The following is a 13,794-nucleotide window of genomic DNA, read 5'->3' as shown; positions in this document are numbered from 1 at the left end:
AGATTTGTAGCAGGTTGGGATAACTTGTGACTTTGTACTCTCCCGTACCACTCACAGGCTAGAGCCGTAGAGAGAGTGAAGATTCGTTGTTTCTGTGGGAGTGTCAGAAGAAACAGCAGCCTATTCTGTAAAAGATACCATGACAATGCAATGGTGATTGCTTCTGGAATACAATGGAAACATATGCCTCTTGACCTTGAGAGAAGGGCAGGAGATGTTACATCCAAGACTCTGTGCCCAATTAAACATAGAGATCTGCCAGTGGGAGAGTGACAACAAATTTGACCCTACCAGATACTACTCTGCTCCAAGAAATAGTCAGATAGGGACACCGGAAAAGCTCCATTTTTGGCAACCTGGACTCAAAGGTCCTGACTAAATAGACACAAAATCAAGTCTCTTACTTCTCCTACTAGTCCAATATAGAGCCATAAGCAACAGTGCTTTACTAATAGGGAAGATAGAGTAGGAAAAGAAACCCCTGCTTGAGAGTGCTGTCGGGTCATGGGGGAGAAACCTTTGGCATTTCAGACTACATGCTAAACACAAAGTAATAGTGACCCACTGTTGGAGGAGTTTATTTATTTATTACCTACTCATTTATTTATTTTTAAACACCAAGTCAACCACCCTGCTGTCTGTGTGCTTTTCTTTCTTTTAAAAAATTTTACTCATTTTTTATTTCATGTTCATTGATGTTTATGTATGTCTGTATGAGAGTGTCAGATTCCCTGGAACTGGAGTTACAGACAGTTGTGAGCTGTCATATGGGTACTGAGGATTGAACCTGGGTCCGCTGGGAGAACAGCCAGTACTTCCAACTGCTGAGCCATTTCCCTGGCCCATGTTGAAGGAATTTAAAACCAGTGAGGCCATAGAGGTTACTATAGCAGCAATAAAACTTAAACCCAGGTGATATATTGAGTAGATTTATTTGCCACCCCACCATAGCATTGGAGAGGAGGCATGCCACTTTTAGAACCATTGCATCTGTCTCCAGTGAATAGTATTGAACAAAAAAAAAGTTTGCTAACCTCACAAATAAAGGGAGGAAATGATCAGGTATCAGTGATGACTCAAGAAAGATGTAAATTAAATAACTATGATTTACTTGTTAGAAAATTTGGTGGAAAATGATATGCATGATATATAGGAATTTCAATAGAGAGGCAGTACTATAAAATAATAAAATGGAAATGCTAGAAGCAAAGAGTAATGCCAGACATGGAGCATGTGTTTATTGGAAGTTTGGACACAACTGGGGAATCCGTGAACATGAAGATAGGAGTTATCCAAGCCAACCTCAAAAACAATGAAGAGTGCAAAGCTTAGCAGAGAAGTGACCCAGTATACAGGCTGAATCTCAGAAAGACAAAAGAGAAAATGGAAGACATAATGGTCAAGACTCTGAAATAAGTAAGAGACAAGAAACTACAGTGCCAAGAATATAAGGACACCAAACAGAAGAAGCACACACAAATGCGCATACTCATGCACAAACACACACTTTCTCTCCAAGGAACACGATGATAACACTGCTGAAGATAAGGGAAAACAAGACAGTCTGAGAGCAGCCAGAAAGAAAGGAGCAGGAAATACTACTTGGAGGAGCACAGGCAAGAATTGAATTTCTGGTTAGAAACACACTCCTGGTAGGAATGTGAAATGACTCAACCACATGAGAAGACTGATTCTCAAAAAATTTAAATATGCACTTATTATGTCACCCAGCTGATTTCCTTCTGTGGATAAAGACTGACACTTATGTTTGCATAGAGACTAGATCATGAAGGCATTGAAGGTCATGGTTAGTTACTTGAAGCTAAAGCTGAAAACAACTGATATATACATCCTTAGGAAATAAGTAAATAAATTATAGCAGCATAGCCATGGGATAATACTTTCATTTTTATGAGACAGGGTTTCACTATGTATTCTAGGTTGGCCTTGAACTTGTATAATTCCATTCCTCAGATGCCCTAGTGCTGGTATTAAAATGTACACCACCATACTTGTACTACCTGTACTTCAGGCTCATTCTAAACATATTTCATTTGGTACAGGATTTTAGAGTGCTCACTGGCAGCTGTTTTTGTTTTTGGCACACATATGGTTTCTCTAATCTGTGGTTTATTTCATATTGTTAGGTTTGGGAAATTATGAGCTATTATTTTTTCCCAATATGCTTCTACTTCATTCCTTCTAGGTTTCCCATTTTTCATATAATTAGACCTTTTCTTACTGTCCTTTGTCTTTTACTTTTTCTGTCATTTTCTTCTTTGTGATTTATGCTGATTATTTACTCCTGACCCATTGTCCAATTCACTAGTTTGTGTCTAACCTAATTTTAATTTTGATTATTGTATTTTTCTGGTCTGGAAATTCTATTTAACTTTTGTAAATCTTCTACAATCCATTTAAATATATTAGGATTTTCTGTTGAAATTCTTAATTGTATTTTTTGTTTTCTATAACCAGGCAATGTATCTGATAGCATCAGGACCTGGAACTCCTAGTATGTTTGTTTTTGAGACAGGTTCTGACTGTGTGGCCCTGGCTGGCTTGAACTCTTTCCAGAAAATGCTGGCTTCAAATTCACAGAGATCTGCCTGTCTCTGCCTCTGGAGTGCTTGGGATTACATACCTGGCCAGAGTGTTTCTATTTCCTGCTGTTTTGCTGATTCTTTTTCATATTGTTTAATCTCCTCATCTGCCTGGATATTATGGACTATATGCCTGATCTTATATTTGCCAACTTACTTGTTGACATGATTTGAGGTCCACAAGATAGCTTCATTTGGGAGGGGTTATTTTGCTTCTAGCTAGATATTTAAATATTGTCCTAAGGTCTCTTGTAATCCTGCTTCAAGTATAGGATGTATTATGATTCAGATATAAAATAACCTTGAAGGTACTTGGGCTGAAGACTTAGTTCCCATCTGGTGGCATTGTTGAGAGGTGATTGAATCATGAGGGTGCTAGCTTTATCAGTAGGACATCCATTGATGATCATAGGTGATGCTCATATGTGATGATCATAGGGTTACTCGAAAGTGGGACCTACTTGGAAGAAACATGTCACTAGGTATGTGTCCTTGAGGGATCCTGTTCCTGGAACTTCTCCCTTAGCTGTATGACAACACTATCTCTGAAGAGATGCAGCACACATCTATTCACCCAAGATAGGGAGCCCATGACAGAATAAAGTGTGGATACCATCAAAGTTCAACTTGATGAAGCAGTGAGTTTTGCTGGCGTTACTTACAGGAGTATGAGTGAGTGTTTACTTATGGGAGCAGAAGTGACTGGGACAGCTGTATTACCAAGGCCCACCCCTGCATGGGTGATGGTTCATAAAAGCTGGGAAACCTGGAGCAAACTGTACAGTTTACAGGCAGTTCAGCAGGTTGGACAGTTCTTTCTTTCCAGGTAACTCTTGTGTAAACCTCTTTAGGCAGCTTGACTGGTTTGTTTCTCCCAGGCAGCTGGTCTGGTCTCTTTGTAGCTTCACTCCCTGAAAATCTTGCAGCTGTATTGTTTACTCTGGGAGGAAGGGACCTAGTGAATCTGGCCAGTCTCAGGAACTTCCTGTATTTTAAGTTATTTACCTTCCTGCTTAAGAAGTGTTCCTACAAGATGGAATGTCTCAATCTCTGAGGATGCTTAGATGCTAGCTCCCTCTTCTCCCCTTTCTCTCACTCATGAGTAAGCAGTTCTGACCCCTCTTTCTGGTCACTCCAGGGTCTCAGCCTTAATGTTCTGTATTTTATCATCACAGGTCATGGAGGCAGCCACCTATTGACTGAAGCTCTGAGCCAAAAAATATCTCTCCTCCTCTCAGTTGCTTCAGGCATTTATCCAAGTGCTCTTCTCTGATCAAAAGAGGGATCCCAAGGCCCCTAGAAGTCTAGCAGAGCAGTTGAGGTCTCGTAAGCTGTCAGCCTCTCCTGACCCTCCTCTAGAACCAGCAATTATTGAAAAGATGATTCTTACTAGAATGCTTTGGAGACTAAGTTTAAGATAGAAAAAAAATATGACTATTAGGAAAACACTTTCCATTTGCTTATAGAAATCACTAGACTTTCCATTACTACTGTTTGTAAGTGTAAGCGTTTCGGGATGGGTCAGGACAGGATGGAACAGGAGTGGGTCAGGTATTCTGGCACTCGGGAGTCACAGAATACTCAGTGTTAGACAGCTCAGGTGGAAAGGTATCCTGGAGCTCGGGAGCCAAGGATACTGACTGTTACACAGCTCAGGTAGAAAGGTATCCTGGAGCTCGGGAGCCAAGGACCACCATAGGTTGCAGTAAGCTTGGCAGCTTACAGCCTTGCCTCAGAGAAAGGCTTCTCTGGTGTATCAGCTCTGCTCTGGCAGGACAGGGTCTTCTAGCTGGGGATGTTCGCCCAGTGTAGCAGTTTTGCTGGGCAGGAGGTTTCTCCGGCGAAGTTGCGACAGTTCAGCTCTGCTCCTGGAGAGCAGAGAGCGGAGAGCGGAGAGCAGGGAGCCGGGAGCAGAGTGTAACAACTCTGCTCTGCCAAGGAAGGTTTCCCGGGCAAGTGTTACAGCGCTGCTTGCTCTGCTCTGTTCTGCTCTGCTCTGCCCAGGGTCGCCTCTGCTTGCTCTGCTCTGCTCTGCCCAGGGTCGCCTCTGCTCTGTCGCCGCCGCAAAAGAAGATCTTCACCCGAAGCTCATCCAAAGGTGTTTATTGGAAGACAGCTGGACCAGCCAAGCTAAACATACACAGGGTTTATATAGGGATTCCTGGGGTTGGGGAAGTTTTTCTAGAGTAGGGATTGGTCCGATTTCAGTGCTGAGCTCAGATTGGCTAGAGCTCTGCTCCGAGATTGGTTACTTTTTAACACAGGATTAGGGTCAGATTTGGCTCTGGTTTCAGGGCCAAAGTGTGTTTCTTTCTCTGGTCCTTTTTAGCCTTTTGGCTCCAATTTTAGGGCCAGGGTACATTTCTTTCACTGACTCTGATTCCAGGGACAAAGTGTGTTCCTTTGGCACTGGTTTTAGGGTCAGGGTACATTTCTTTGGTTGTGGTTGCAGGGCCAAAGTGTGTTTCTTTGGCTCTGCTCAGGGTGTGTTTCTTTGACTGGTCCCTTTTCCCTACAGTAAGTGTTTCAGACGGATCAGGTTGGACAGGTATTCTGGCACTTGGGAGTCACAGAATACCGAGTGTTACACAGCTCAGATGGAAAGGTATCCTGGAGCTTGGGAGCCAAGGACCACCACAGGTTGCAGTAAGCTTAGCAGCTTACAGCCCTGCCTCAGGGAAAGGCTTCCCCAGTGTATCTGCTCTGCTCTGGCAGGAGAGGGTCTTCCAGCTGGGGATGTTTGTCCAGTGTAGCAGTTTTGCTCAGGCAGGAGGTTTCCAGGGTGAAGTTACGAGAGTTCAGCTCGGCTCCTGGAGAGGGGAGAGAGGAAAGCGGAATGTAACAACTCAGCTCTGCCAGGGGAGGATTTCCTCTAGCAAAAGTGTTACAGCCCTGCCGGCTCTGCCCTGCCCAGAGTCATCTCTGCTCTGCAGCAAAAGAAGATCTTCACCCAAAGCTGGTCAAAGAGGCTTATTAGAAGGAACCAGTTGGACGGGGCAAGCTAACATACACAGGGTTTATATAGGGATTTTTGGGGGCAGGGGAAGTTTTTCCAGGGTAGGGACTGGTCAGATTTCAATGCTGAGCTCACATTGGCTAGAGCTCCTGCTCAAGGATTGGTTAGTTTTCTGTACAATATTAGGGTCAGATTTGGCTCTGGTGTTAGGGCCTAAGTGTGTTTCTTTCTCTGGTCCTTTTTAGCCTTAAGGTTCTAGTTTTAGGGTCAGGGTGTATTTCTTTCACTGACTCTGATTCCAGGGAAAAAGTGTGTTTCTTTGGCACTGGTTTCAGAGTCAGGGTACATTTCTTTGGTTTTGGTTGCAGGGCCAAAGTGTGTTTCTTTGGCTCTGCTCAGGGTGTGTTTCTTTGACTGGTCCCTTTTCCCTACACTGTTCACTAAAGAAAGCAGTTTATAGATTTTTCCCTCACAAAATATTTAACTAATTAAATACTTTATGGATCATATGAAGTGGTTATTGTAGCTATCAAGTAGGTATTAAATTTCTTTCATAAACACATTTTTTGCAAAGTGTTAAATTGTTACTTTACATTTTAAATCGTAACTATAAAATCTCTATTTCTAACTTATTATGTATAAGGATGATTTATAAAACAGCTGAAAGTGCAGTTTTAAAATTCTCCCACTCCTCCTTGTCCTCCTCCTCCTCTTTTTTATTTTTATTGGTAACCCTATATTTTTGTATGCCAGGGCATTTATTTGCCCATTTCCAATGATGTAAGAGTGACCATTGCTATTCCCTTTACAAAAAGATTTTTTTGATATTGTTTGTATATATATCCTCGTCAGTCCTCTGCTTAGTCACTGCAGTACAGATTTAAAGAAGGGCTCCATGCATCTCTTCACTGTTCTAGTTTATTGTCTGCAGTGCATTTCTTTTCCTGCCTGACCTGCTGTTCTTAGCTAGCTCTCCTCCCAGCTCTTTCTTTTGGTTTTGGATGAGGAAGAGAATGAGGTATGGGAGTAAATTGTTACAGGTATCTTATTGTTGGCACGTTCCATCTGTTTATCAATAGCTCAGATTTAGTCTTTTTGTAAATGTTATAATCTGTAATAAAAGAGCTGCCACCTACTGTTAATTTCTAGAAGTCCCCACATTAATTTCCCTTAATCCCCAAATATTTAAGTTCCTATTATCTAAGTTGAAATAATCAGTGCTGTGATGTACTGTTCAGTTTTACTTAGTAATTTTAGAACATGTGAATCTAATGCATCTCTCTGTTGTACATTGTGAAGAAAAAGCAATTTTTGATGGATATAATATAGGTTCATTGGAGACTGTTATTTCCCTCTCTGCAAGGGAGGCAGCACATTGTTTTATATAAAATACTAACTAGAGTGGATTACAGTAGTGCCTAGCATATCCTCCCTCCTTTAACAGGATTAGTTTTAAACACTTTGGAATGTCCCATTATTCACTGATGAAATACCTCATTTCATTTGTGAAGAGTTTAGATTGGGATGCCTGTCAAGCAATAGTATATAATAGGAATGGTACCTACCCTTCAGGCCTGCACTTAAGCAAATGGAGGAGTTTACTTTTCAGTGTCTTCCAAGGTTCACGAAAATGCGCACTTACTTATCCCAGGAGTATGGATTTCATGATTTTTGTTCAGAGCGTGTGACTCTGTGGAGGAAAACACTAATTGGTAAGTACAAAATTTATTATACTACATTACAGAAAAATATGTTTAGAAATTAATTCTTTTTTTTTTTTAAAGCAGTGATGAAATCTCATAGTCTGTGCTGGTTTCTTAACAGTGGACAGTCCTAGATGTTGAAGTCAGCACAAGAGAAAGACCAAAATCCTGATAAGACTTGAGGATTTTTGAAATTAAATGCCAAATAATTGGGGCAAATATTGCTGCGAGAGTCAAGGTTAAGCCGTACAGTAAGAAGACGGAGTTGGAAGCTCTTCTTGTTCTACTCTGCATGCAGTTCGCCTCTGTGCAAACCCAGGATGTAGTGATGTTAGGGGCCAGGACGTTAAGACAGCAACCTATGTGAACTGGAATGCACACTGTGGCCCTCACAATTCATTTAATTACAAAGTCCTTTCTGTTTCTAAATAAAAGCTATGCTTTTCAAACCTGTAAGTCTCTATATTGGCCACTCAGATAAAAAAATATGTTCTCCAGGTCCCAAATTGTTAGTATGGGATGAATGTTTATTCTGGAAACAGCAAAACAAGGGTGATAGGAAGGTTGGTTTCAGAAACTAATTATATCCTCTGACTTAACATGCCTTCTCCTTTTCTCTCAGCCAAAGACTTTTAAGATACACAATTGATAGTTGAAAAAAACTTACATAATCGTGTGTGTATGTGTGTGTGTGTGATGCAAAAGCTTTTAATAAAACAAAAACCAGTCACACAAGTAAGTGATGGACTTTATGGGATGTAACCATATTGCATAAACATTTGCCATAGCAAAGGCCACTGTGACATTTCCTTCACTACCCCATGAGGCTTAGTGTCGGTATGAACCATGTCTTAATGGTGAATGAACATGCGGGATCTGTGAGGAAGAAGTCAGCATTCAGGAGGGCTTTGGTTGGTTGTAGGGTATTCACTCAGTGGCCAGCCACAAACACTTCACTGCTCTGGTATTCCTTCTGCTGCAGTATTAGGTATGTTACTTCCATCTGATGGCTGGCATCTGTTTCACTGTACCAGAATAAGCAAAGAATATGGGTACAGTATATAAATAGTGGTGACAGTTGTTGGGGTAGAGCATAGCAAGAGCAGCTTTGTATGAACGTAATTGAAAGAAGAGTGAGAATGTGTACCTGTGTGTTTAGCCTTGCCTTCTGTCTGATTCTGCTAATCCCTAACCTTAATTTTTAAAAAAATTTTTCGAAACAGGATTTCTCTGTGTAGCTTTGTAAACCAGGCTCACTTTGAACTCACAGAAATCCTCCTGGCTCTGCCTGCTGAGTGCTGGGATTAAAGGCATGTGCCACCACTGCCTGGCTCCTTAAAATTTCTTGGTACCACCTTTTAGGAGCTGTTGAAAGTATGTAGGAAGAAAGAGAACTCCAAGAGCAGAAAGTTCTGTCCTGAATGCATGCTGTGTGTTCAGAGTCAGAGTTACAGTGGGCTAACAGACAAAAGTTCTCAAAGTCATAAGAAACATTCTCTGTTTGGAGTAGATCATTTTCAAAGGGCTGTGCTGCATGTTGGGTAATAGCCTAAGCCTTTCCAGGGTCTGGTGAGCTGAGGGTAAGTGTGTTAGGGAACATGACATTTGCATATCCATAAGTATGCTCTTTTTAAGAGTAGAATGTGTAACATTTACTTTTGAAGTAGTTTAAAACAGCACTGTTTGGGACGATTCATTTTAAAAATGGTGTCAGAGTCCAGACTTAGAAGAGGTCAGGGCGCCACCATGTGGAAATCTGGGCTAAAGAGGATTTGTGAGCAGATCCTGTAAGTCACCAAAACAACTTAGACTGAGAGAGACTCAGGAAAGCCATAGGGGGATCTGAGCAGAAGGGAGCAGGTTCTGCGTTATTAATTCTTGAGAGAATCTCCCTGGCTCCCTAGTGGAGGATAAGAGAGGGGCAATGGTAAAATTATCACAATTTACATAATTGGGCAAAAAAAATTTGCTCTGCCTCTACATTGTATATACATCCCTAAAACCAACAGACTTCTAGAGAAGCACAGTTATCATGGTATTTGATAAGGCTTACTTAGGTTTTTTTTTATTTTTAGCCTTTTATGTATTAAATTTGTATATTTTAGTGTAGGCTTTAAATTTGAATATGCATGTTCAACTTTTTAAATGGTTATGAATTAATTTATTGTTTAGAAGCATTTCTTATATCTAAGAATACATGCAGTCGAGCTTTGATATTATATGCTCAGTAGGATGACATCTGCATATTGCCATTAGCAGTGTAAAAGTTCAAATCCATCAAAATCACTTATTCTGTCCTTTAAAGGTTTACAACCGTTTATCATTTTCATCTGGTAAAGCAAAAGAATGTTATTTACTGTATAAATTCTTAAAACATTTAAGATTTCTTAAGAAATTTATCATCAAATGAATTAAATATTAGTGACAGGTTAATATAGTTCTCTTAAAGTAATAAGAGCTGCATCCTTAAAGGTTGTATTTAATGATCTATGGAATATGACTGTTCGCTTTCTGTAACCTTGGCTCTTTTAAACATTCTCTTCTGACCTCTCATCTTTGTAAATAGTTCATTCTTTCTGATCACACAGGAAGTCCTACATGTTGCGAGTGTGGAAATGCAGCTAACAGCTGCAGCATCATTTCTAACTATCCTGCAAGAAGAAACAATGTCAGTCCACACCTATGCACACTCCTTCCTGCAAGTCATTCTCCTGCACCTGGAGCACAGGGACACAGGTCAGGGCCTAACATACTTAATTGCATTCTAGTTTATGGTATCTAGCAAATGGCTGTAATTCATTTGCCATCTATGGGCCCAATGAAAATAGCTGAAGTCCCTCTAAGAAATACCCTTGGGAGAGAGAATACCCTATCATGTTCTTGGGGTTATGCTTTCCTTAGATGTTTTCCTTTACATTTATGTTCATGGGGTTATCATACAGAGAGAATAGAATACCATAAGTTAAAATTATCTCCCTCAAATTATTCTTCAGTGCTTAAAATTTTCTAAAGTGTGTCAAGACAAAAGCTGTAGAAAGTGTCTTAGAATAGTAATAACAATAATTATGCTTATTTTGTAAAAAAATGTGATTGCAGCTGTTAATGGATGAGAGTGCATTTGAACCTGAGATGTTTAACCTAGTAAATTGTGTCTATGCCCATTAGGTGTCAGCAATGCATGGCTGGAAACGCTTCTCTCTGCAATAGAATTATTACCAAAAGAAACCCTGAGGCATGAGGTAATACCGTGATTTTTTTTTCTTTTTGTAAATAGTAAGTTGCTTCATGATTTTTTTTTAAGGAGTAGGATTGGTTTCCATTGTGAAAGCAACATATGCTCATTGCAGAAAATTTAAACAAATTGGAAAATGTAAAGAAGAAAAGACAATTTATACTTCTGTGGTTGGCTGCTTTCAAATTCTTGATATATGTCCTTCAGGTTTTCCCCTCTGTGTGGATGCTTCTTGTCATGTCAATAATTGTACTGGATCTGAGCATAGTCACTTTTCAGTGAGCATTATTTTCTGTGTGTAGTTGCAAATAATTTTACTTTTAATTCTGGAAGTTATTTTCAGCTTTAAATTGTACTATCAAAATAAGTCTTCTCTGTAGAGCTTTTCAGGTGGTCTTTAACTGTAGCATCCACAAAAGTGGTGTCTCCTGGTGAGAGGACATTAATATTCTCAAACTCTTCTCTAAATATGTGAGATGTAGTTACCCTGAGTTTTTATTGAAAATACTGTTCCAGTGGGGATGTGGCTTAGTTGGTAGAGTGCTTGCCCAGTGTGCACTAATGCCTGGCTTTGATTCCCAGTTCATATGCATAGGACCCCCATTCATATGTATATGACCCCATGCTTGTGAACCAGACACAGGGTCATATGCTTGTAATCCTGGTGCTCTGAAGGTGAAGGCAGGAAGATGAGGAGTTCAAGGTCTTCCTTGGTTAGATTGTGAATTCAAGGTCAACCTGGGTTACATGAGACCCTGCCTCAAAATCAACAACAAAAATAGTGTCCCAACTTAATTTGATAGACTAAAGGTATGATTACATTTTAATTGGAAATGTAAAAATGCACTGTTGTCTGTTTTTTCATATATTGTATCAAATTAGATGCATTTTTTTCTTATTTTGAGACAAGATTTCTCTGTGTAACAGAGGGTGTGACCTAGAACTCATTTTGTAGACCAGGCTGGTCTCAAACTCATGGAGTTTCACCTGCTGCTGCCTCCCCAGTGCTGGGATTATACCATCACTCTGCCATCTTTTGTTGCATTTGTACATGTTTGTATAAGAATTATTCCCACTTGGTTATTTGTCTTTTAATTTCTGATATGGCTCATTCTGCCCCTTTAGAAAGGCTTTATTATAAGATTACTTAAGATGACAGACTAGAAAAAAACAGCAAATCTGTCCTCTAGCAATCTTGAACATTATTTTTCCCTGTATATATTTCTTTGCAGTCATACAGTTGTAAAAAGTTATTCATCGAAATATCCTCCACTGATTTTATTGTGTCTTTGTCCTTATTGTAGTTTGTCATTCTGTCACAGCACCAGAATACTTGTTAAAATGCAAGTTTTATCCAGTTATAACAATGTGTACCTAGCCTGGGCGGTGGTGGCACACTCCTTTAACCCCAGCACTTGGGAGGCAGAGGCAGGCAGATCTCTGTGAGTTTGAGGCCAGCCTGGTTTATGGAGCTAGTTCCAGGAGAGCCAGAGCTGTTAAAAAGAGAAACCCTGTCTCAACACCCCCCCACACCAAATAAAAAGAATGTGTACCTGGTGGCAAGTATCTAGACAGCATCCATACTGAACTGCTGAGCGCAATGCGGACATGTGCTCTTTGTGTTTTTGAAGAGCCGTGTAAACATGAATGAGGCAATTGTTACTTAAGAGCACTCAGCATTTTTAGGATGTGATCTTTGATAGAATCCTTGGGATGAGAAATAGCAATGTTAAACATTAAAGAGTTGGCGCTAGAATAATTCTGTGTGATGTGCCATGCTGTTGAATGTTTGGGTGCCTAGTATATGTAGAATATAGCACCAGACTTAGTTGTTATGTTTAAGTAATGGAATTTCTTAAATAGATTTTTCTATATTTTTAGGATAAATAAAGATCAGAGTATCTGGTTACTAATTTGCTTTTCTCTGTTGAAAATGTCTTTGCAAAATTATCTTCATATGCATTCAGATCACTTCAAAGTTTGCAATGAGTTTTACTTCAGTGCTTTTTCCTAATTCATTTTTATTGCATAGTTTGACATTTGCACCTTAGCCAAGAAGACAAAGAAAGCACTTTAGATTAAGAGTGACCATATATCTCAATGTATTTTTTAAAAGTGTTTAAAACATGAGGATATTCTTTGAGGAGGTTGATGTTAGTGATGAGGATGTATATCTTCCTACATTTATTCTTCAAATTGTTTCCTTTTAGATTCTGAATCCACTTGTTTCTAAGGCACAACTTTCCCAAACTGTCCAGTCGCGTTTAGTTAGCTGTAAAATTTTAGGAATACTAACCAACAAATTTGATGCCCATAGGTGAGTATTTATATGTAATTTTGTCTCTTATTAAGTTAATTTAAAATATGCAATGGCTATATCATCAAGGATTACTTTTGTATTATTCAATATTACTCACAAACTTAACCTTTTTAGTTATATAGACTTCTCATACAGAAATTTACTTACTAGAAGCATTTTAAAGAGTATTTTAATATTATTTAAATTATATATCTTGACTTATCTAACCCAAATACTCCCACTAAGCCCCTCCAGATACTTCCCTTCCTATTTTCATGTCCTCTTTTTCTTCTTTTTAAAAAATGATCTATCAATCAGTACTGCCTGCATGCACGTGGATGTAGGGCAACCTACTCCCCCATCCTGGAGAAAGTAACCTCCCTAATAGCCATTATTTGCCAGTAGCTCCTCAGCTAGGAATAGAACCTCATGTGTCCTTTTCCTATCCATGCTGGAATGTTTTCTGGTTTGTTCTTATGCCAGTAACCACGCTGCTGTAAATTCATGAGTACAACAGCCATGTCATATCCAGAAGACAGAATTTCACAGCATGTCTCTCCATCTGTTTCTCACATTCTTTCTGCCCTGCCTTTCACGGCATTCCCTGATTCTTGCAGGGCTGTGCAATTTAGGGTTGAATGCTCAGTGGACATTCACTCTTAGCACTTTGGCCAGATGTGAATCTCTGTGCGGACTTCTCCTACCACCAAAAGAAACATCATTTTTAGTTGAGAGCAGCTAATGTATGGGTATAAACATAAATATTAGAAGACAGTTTGACAACTGTTCATCAAGCAGAACTGTAGCAAGTTCCTATCTAAGGTCTATACCCTCTCTAGCTGTGGGCTTTTGACCAGATTTACAGTAATAGGCATGGATTCCTTCCCATAGAACAGAACTAAAACCCAATGAGAAAGTAGTTCATTACTACCATAGCAGTGATGTCACTTTTGTACCAATAGTCACTTCTTGCCTCACAGGTCAGTGTTGTGGCATGCAAG

The 13,794-nt window shown here is 39.7% G+C and overlaps 1 protein-coding gene across 4 annotated transcripts in view; it reads left to right on the top strand.

The window, feature by feature from the left end:
- Positions 1-13,794, top strand: part of Ppp4r4 (protein phosphatase 4 regulatory subunit 4) — a 95,186-nt gene that overhangs the window by 37,723 nt on the left and 43,669 nt on the right. For all 4 annotated transcript variants that reach the window (XM_040742568.1, XM_005068367.4, XM_013112243.3 and 1 more), the window contains 3 exons: positions 9,851-9,998; positions 10,428-10,501; positions 12,705-12,811. In XM_040742568.1, coding sequence (XP_040598502.1) covers positions 9,851-9,998; positions 10,428-10,501; positions 12,705-12,811 — 329 coding nt within the window. The remainder of the gene's footprint in view (positions 1-9,850; positions 9,999-10,427; positions 10,502-12,704; positions 12,812-13,794) is intronic.

Source organism: Mesocricetus auratus, unplaced genomic scaffold (genome assembly GCF_017639785.1).
Source record: "Mesocricetus auratus isolate SY011 unplaced genomic scaffold, BCM_Maur_2.0 Super-Scaffold_15014, whole genome shotgun sequence".
NCBI classification, from domain to species: domain Eukaryota; kingdom Metazoa; phylum Chordata; class Mammalia; order Rodentia; family Cricetidae; genus Mesocricetus; species Mesocricetus auratus.
Note: the sequence above shows the minus strand (reverse complement) of the source record. Positions and strands in the feature narration are given on the sequence as shown.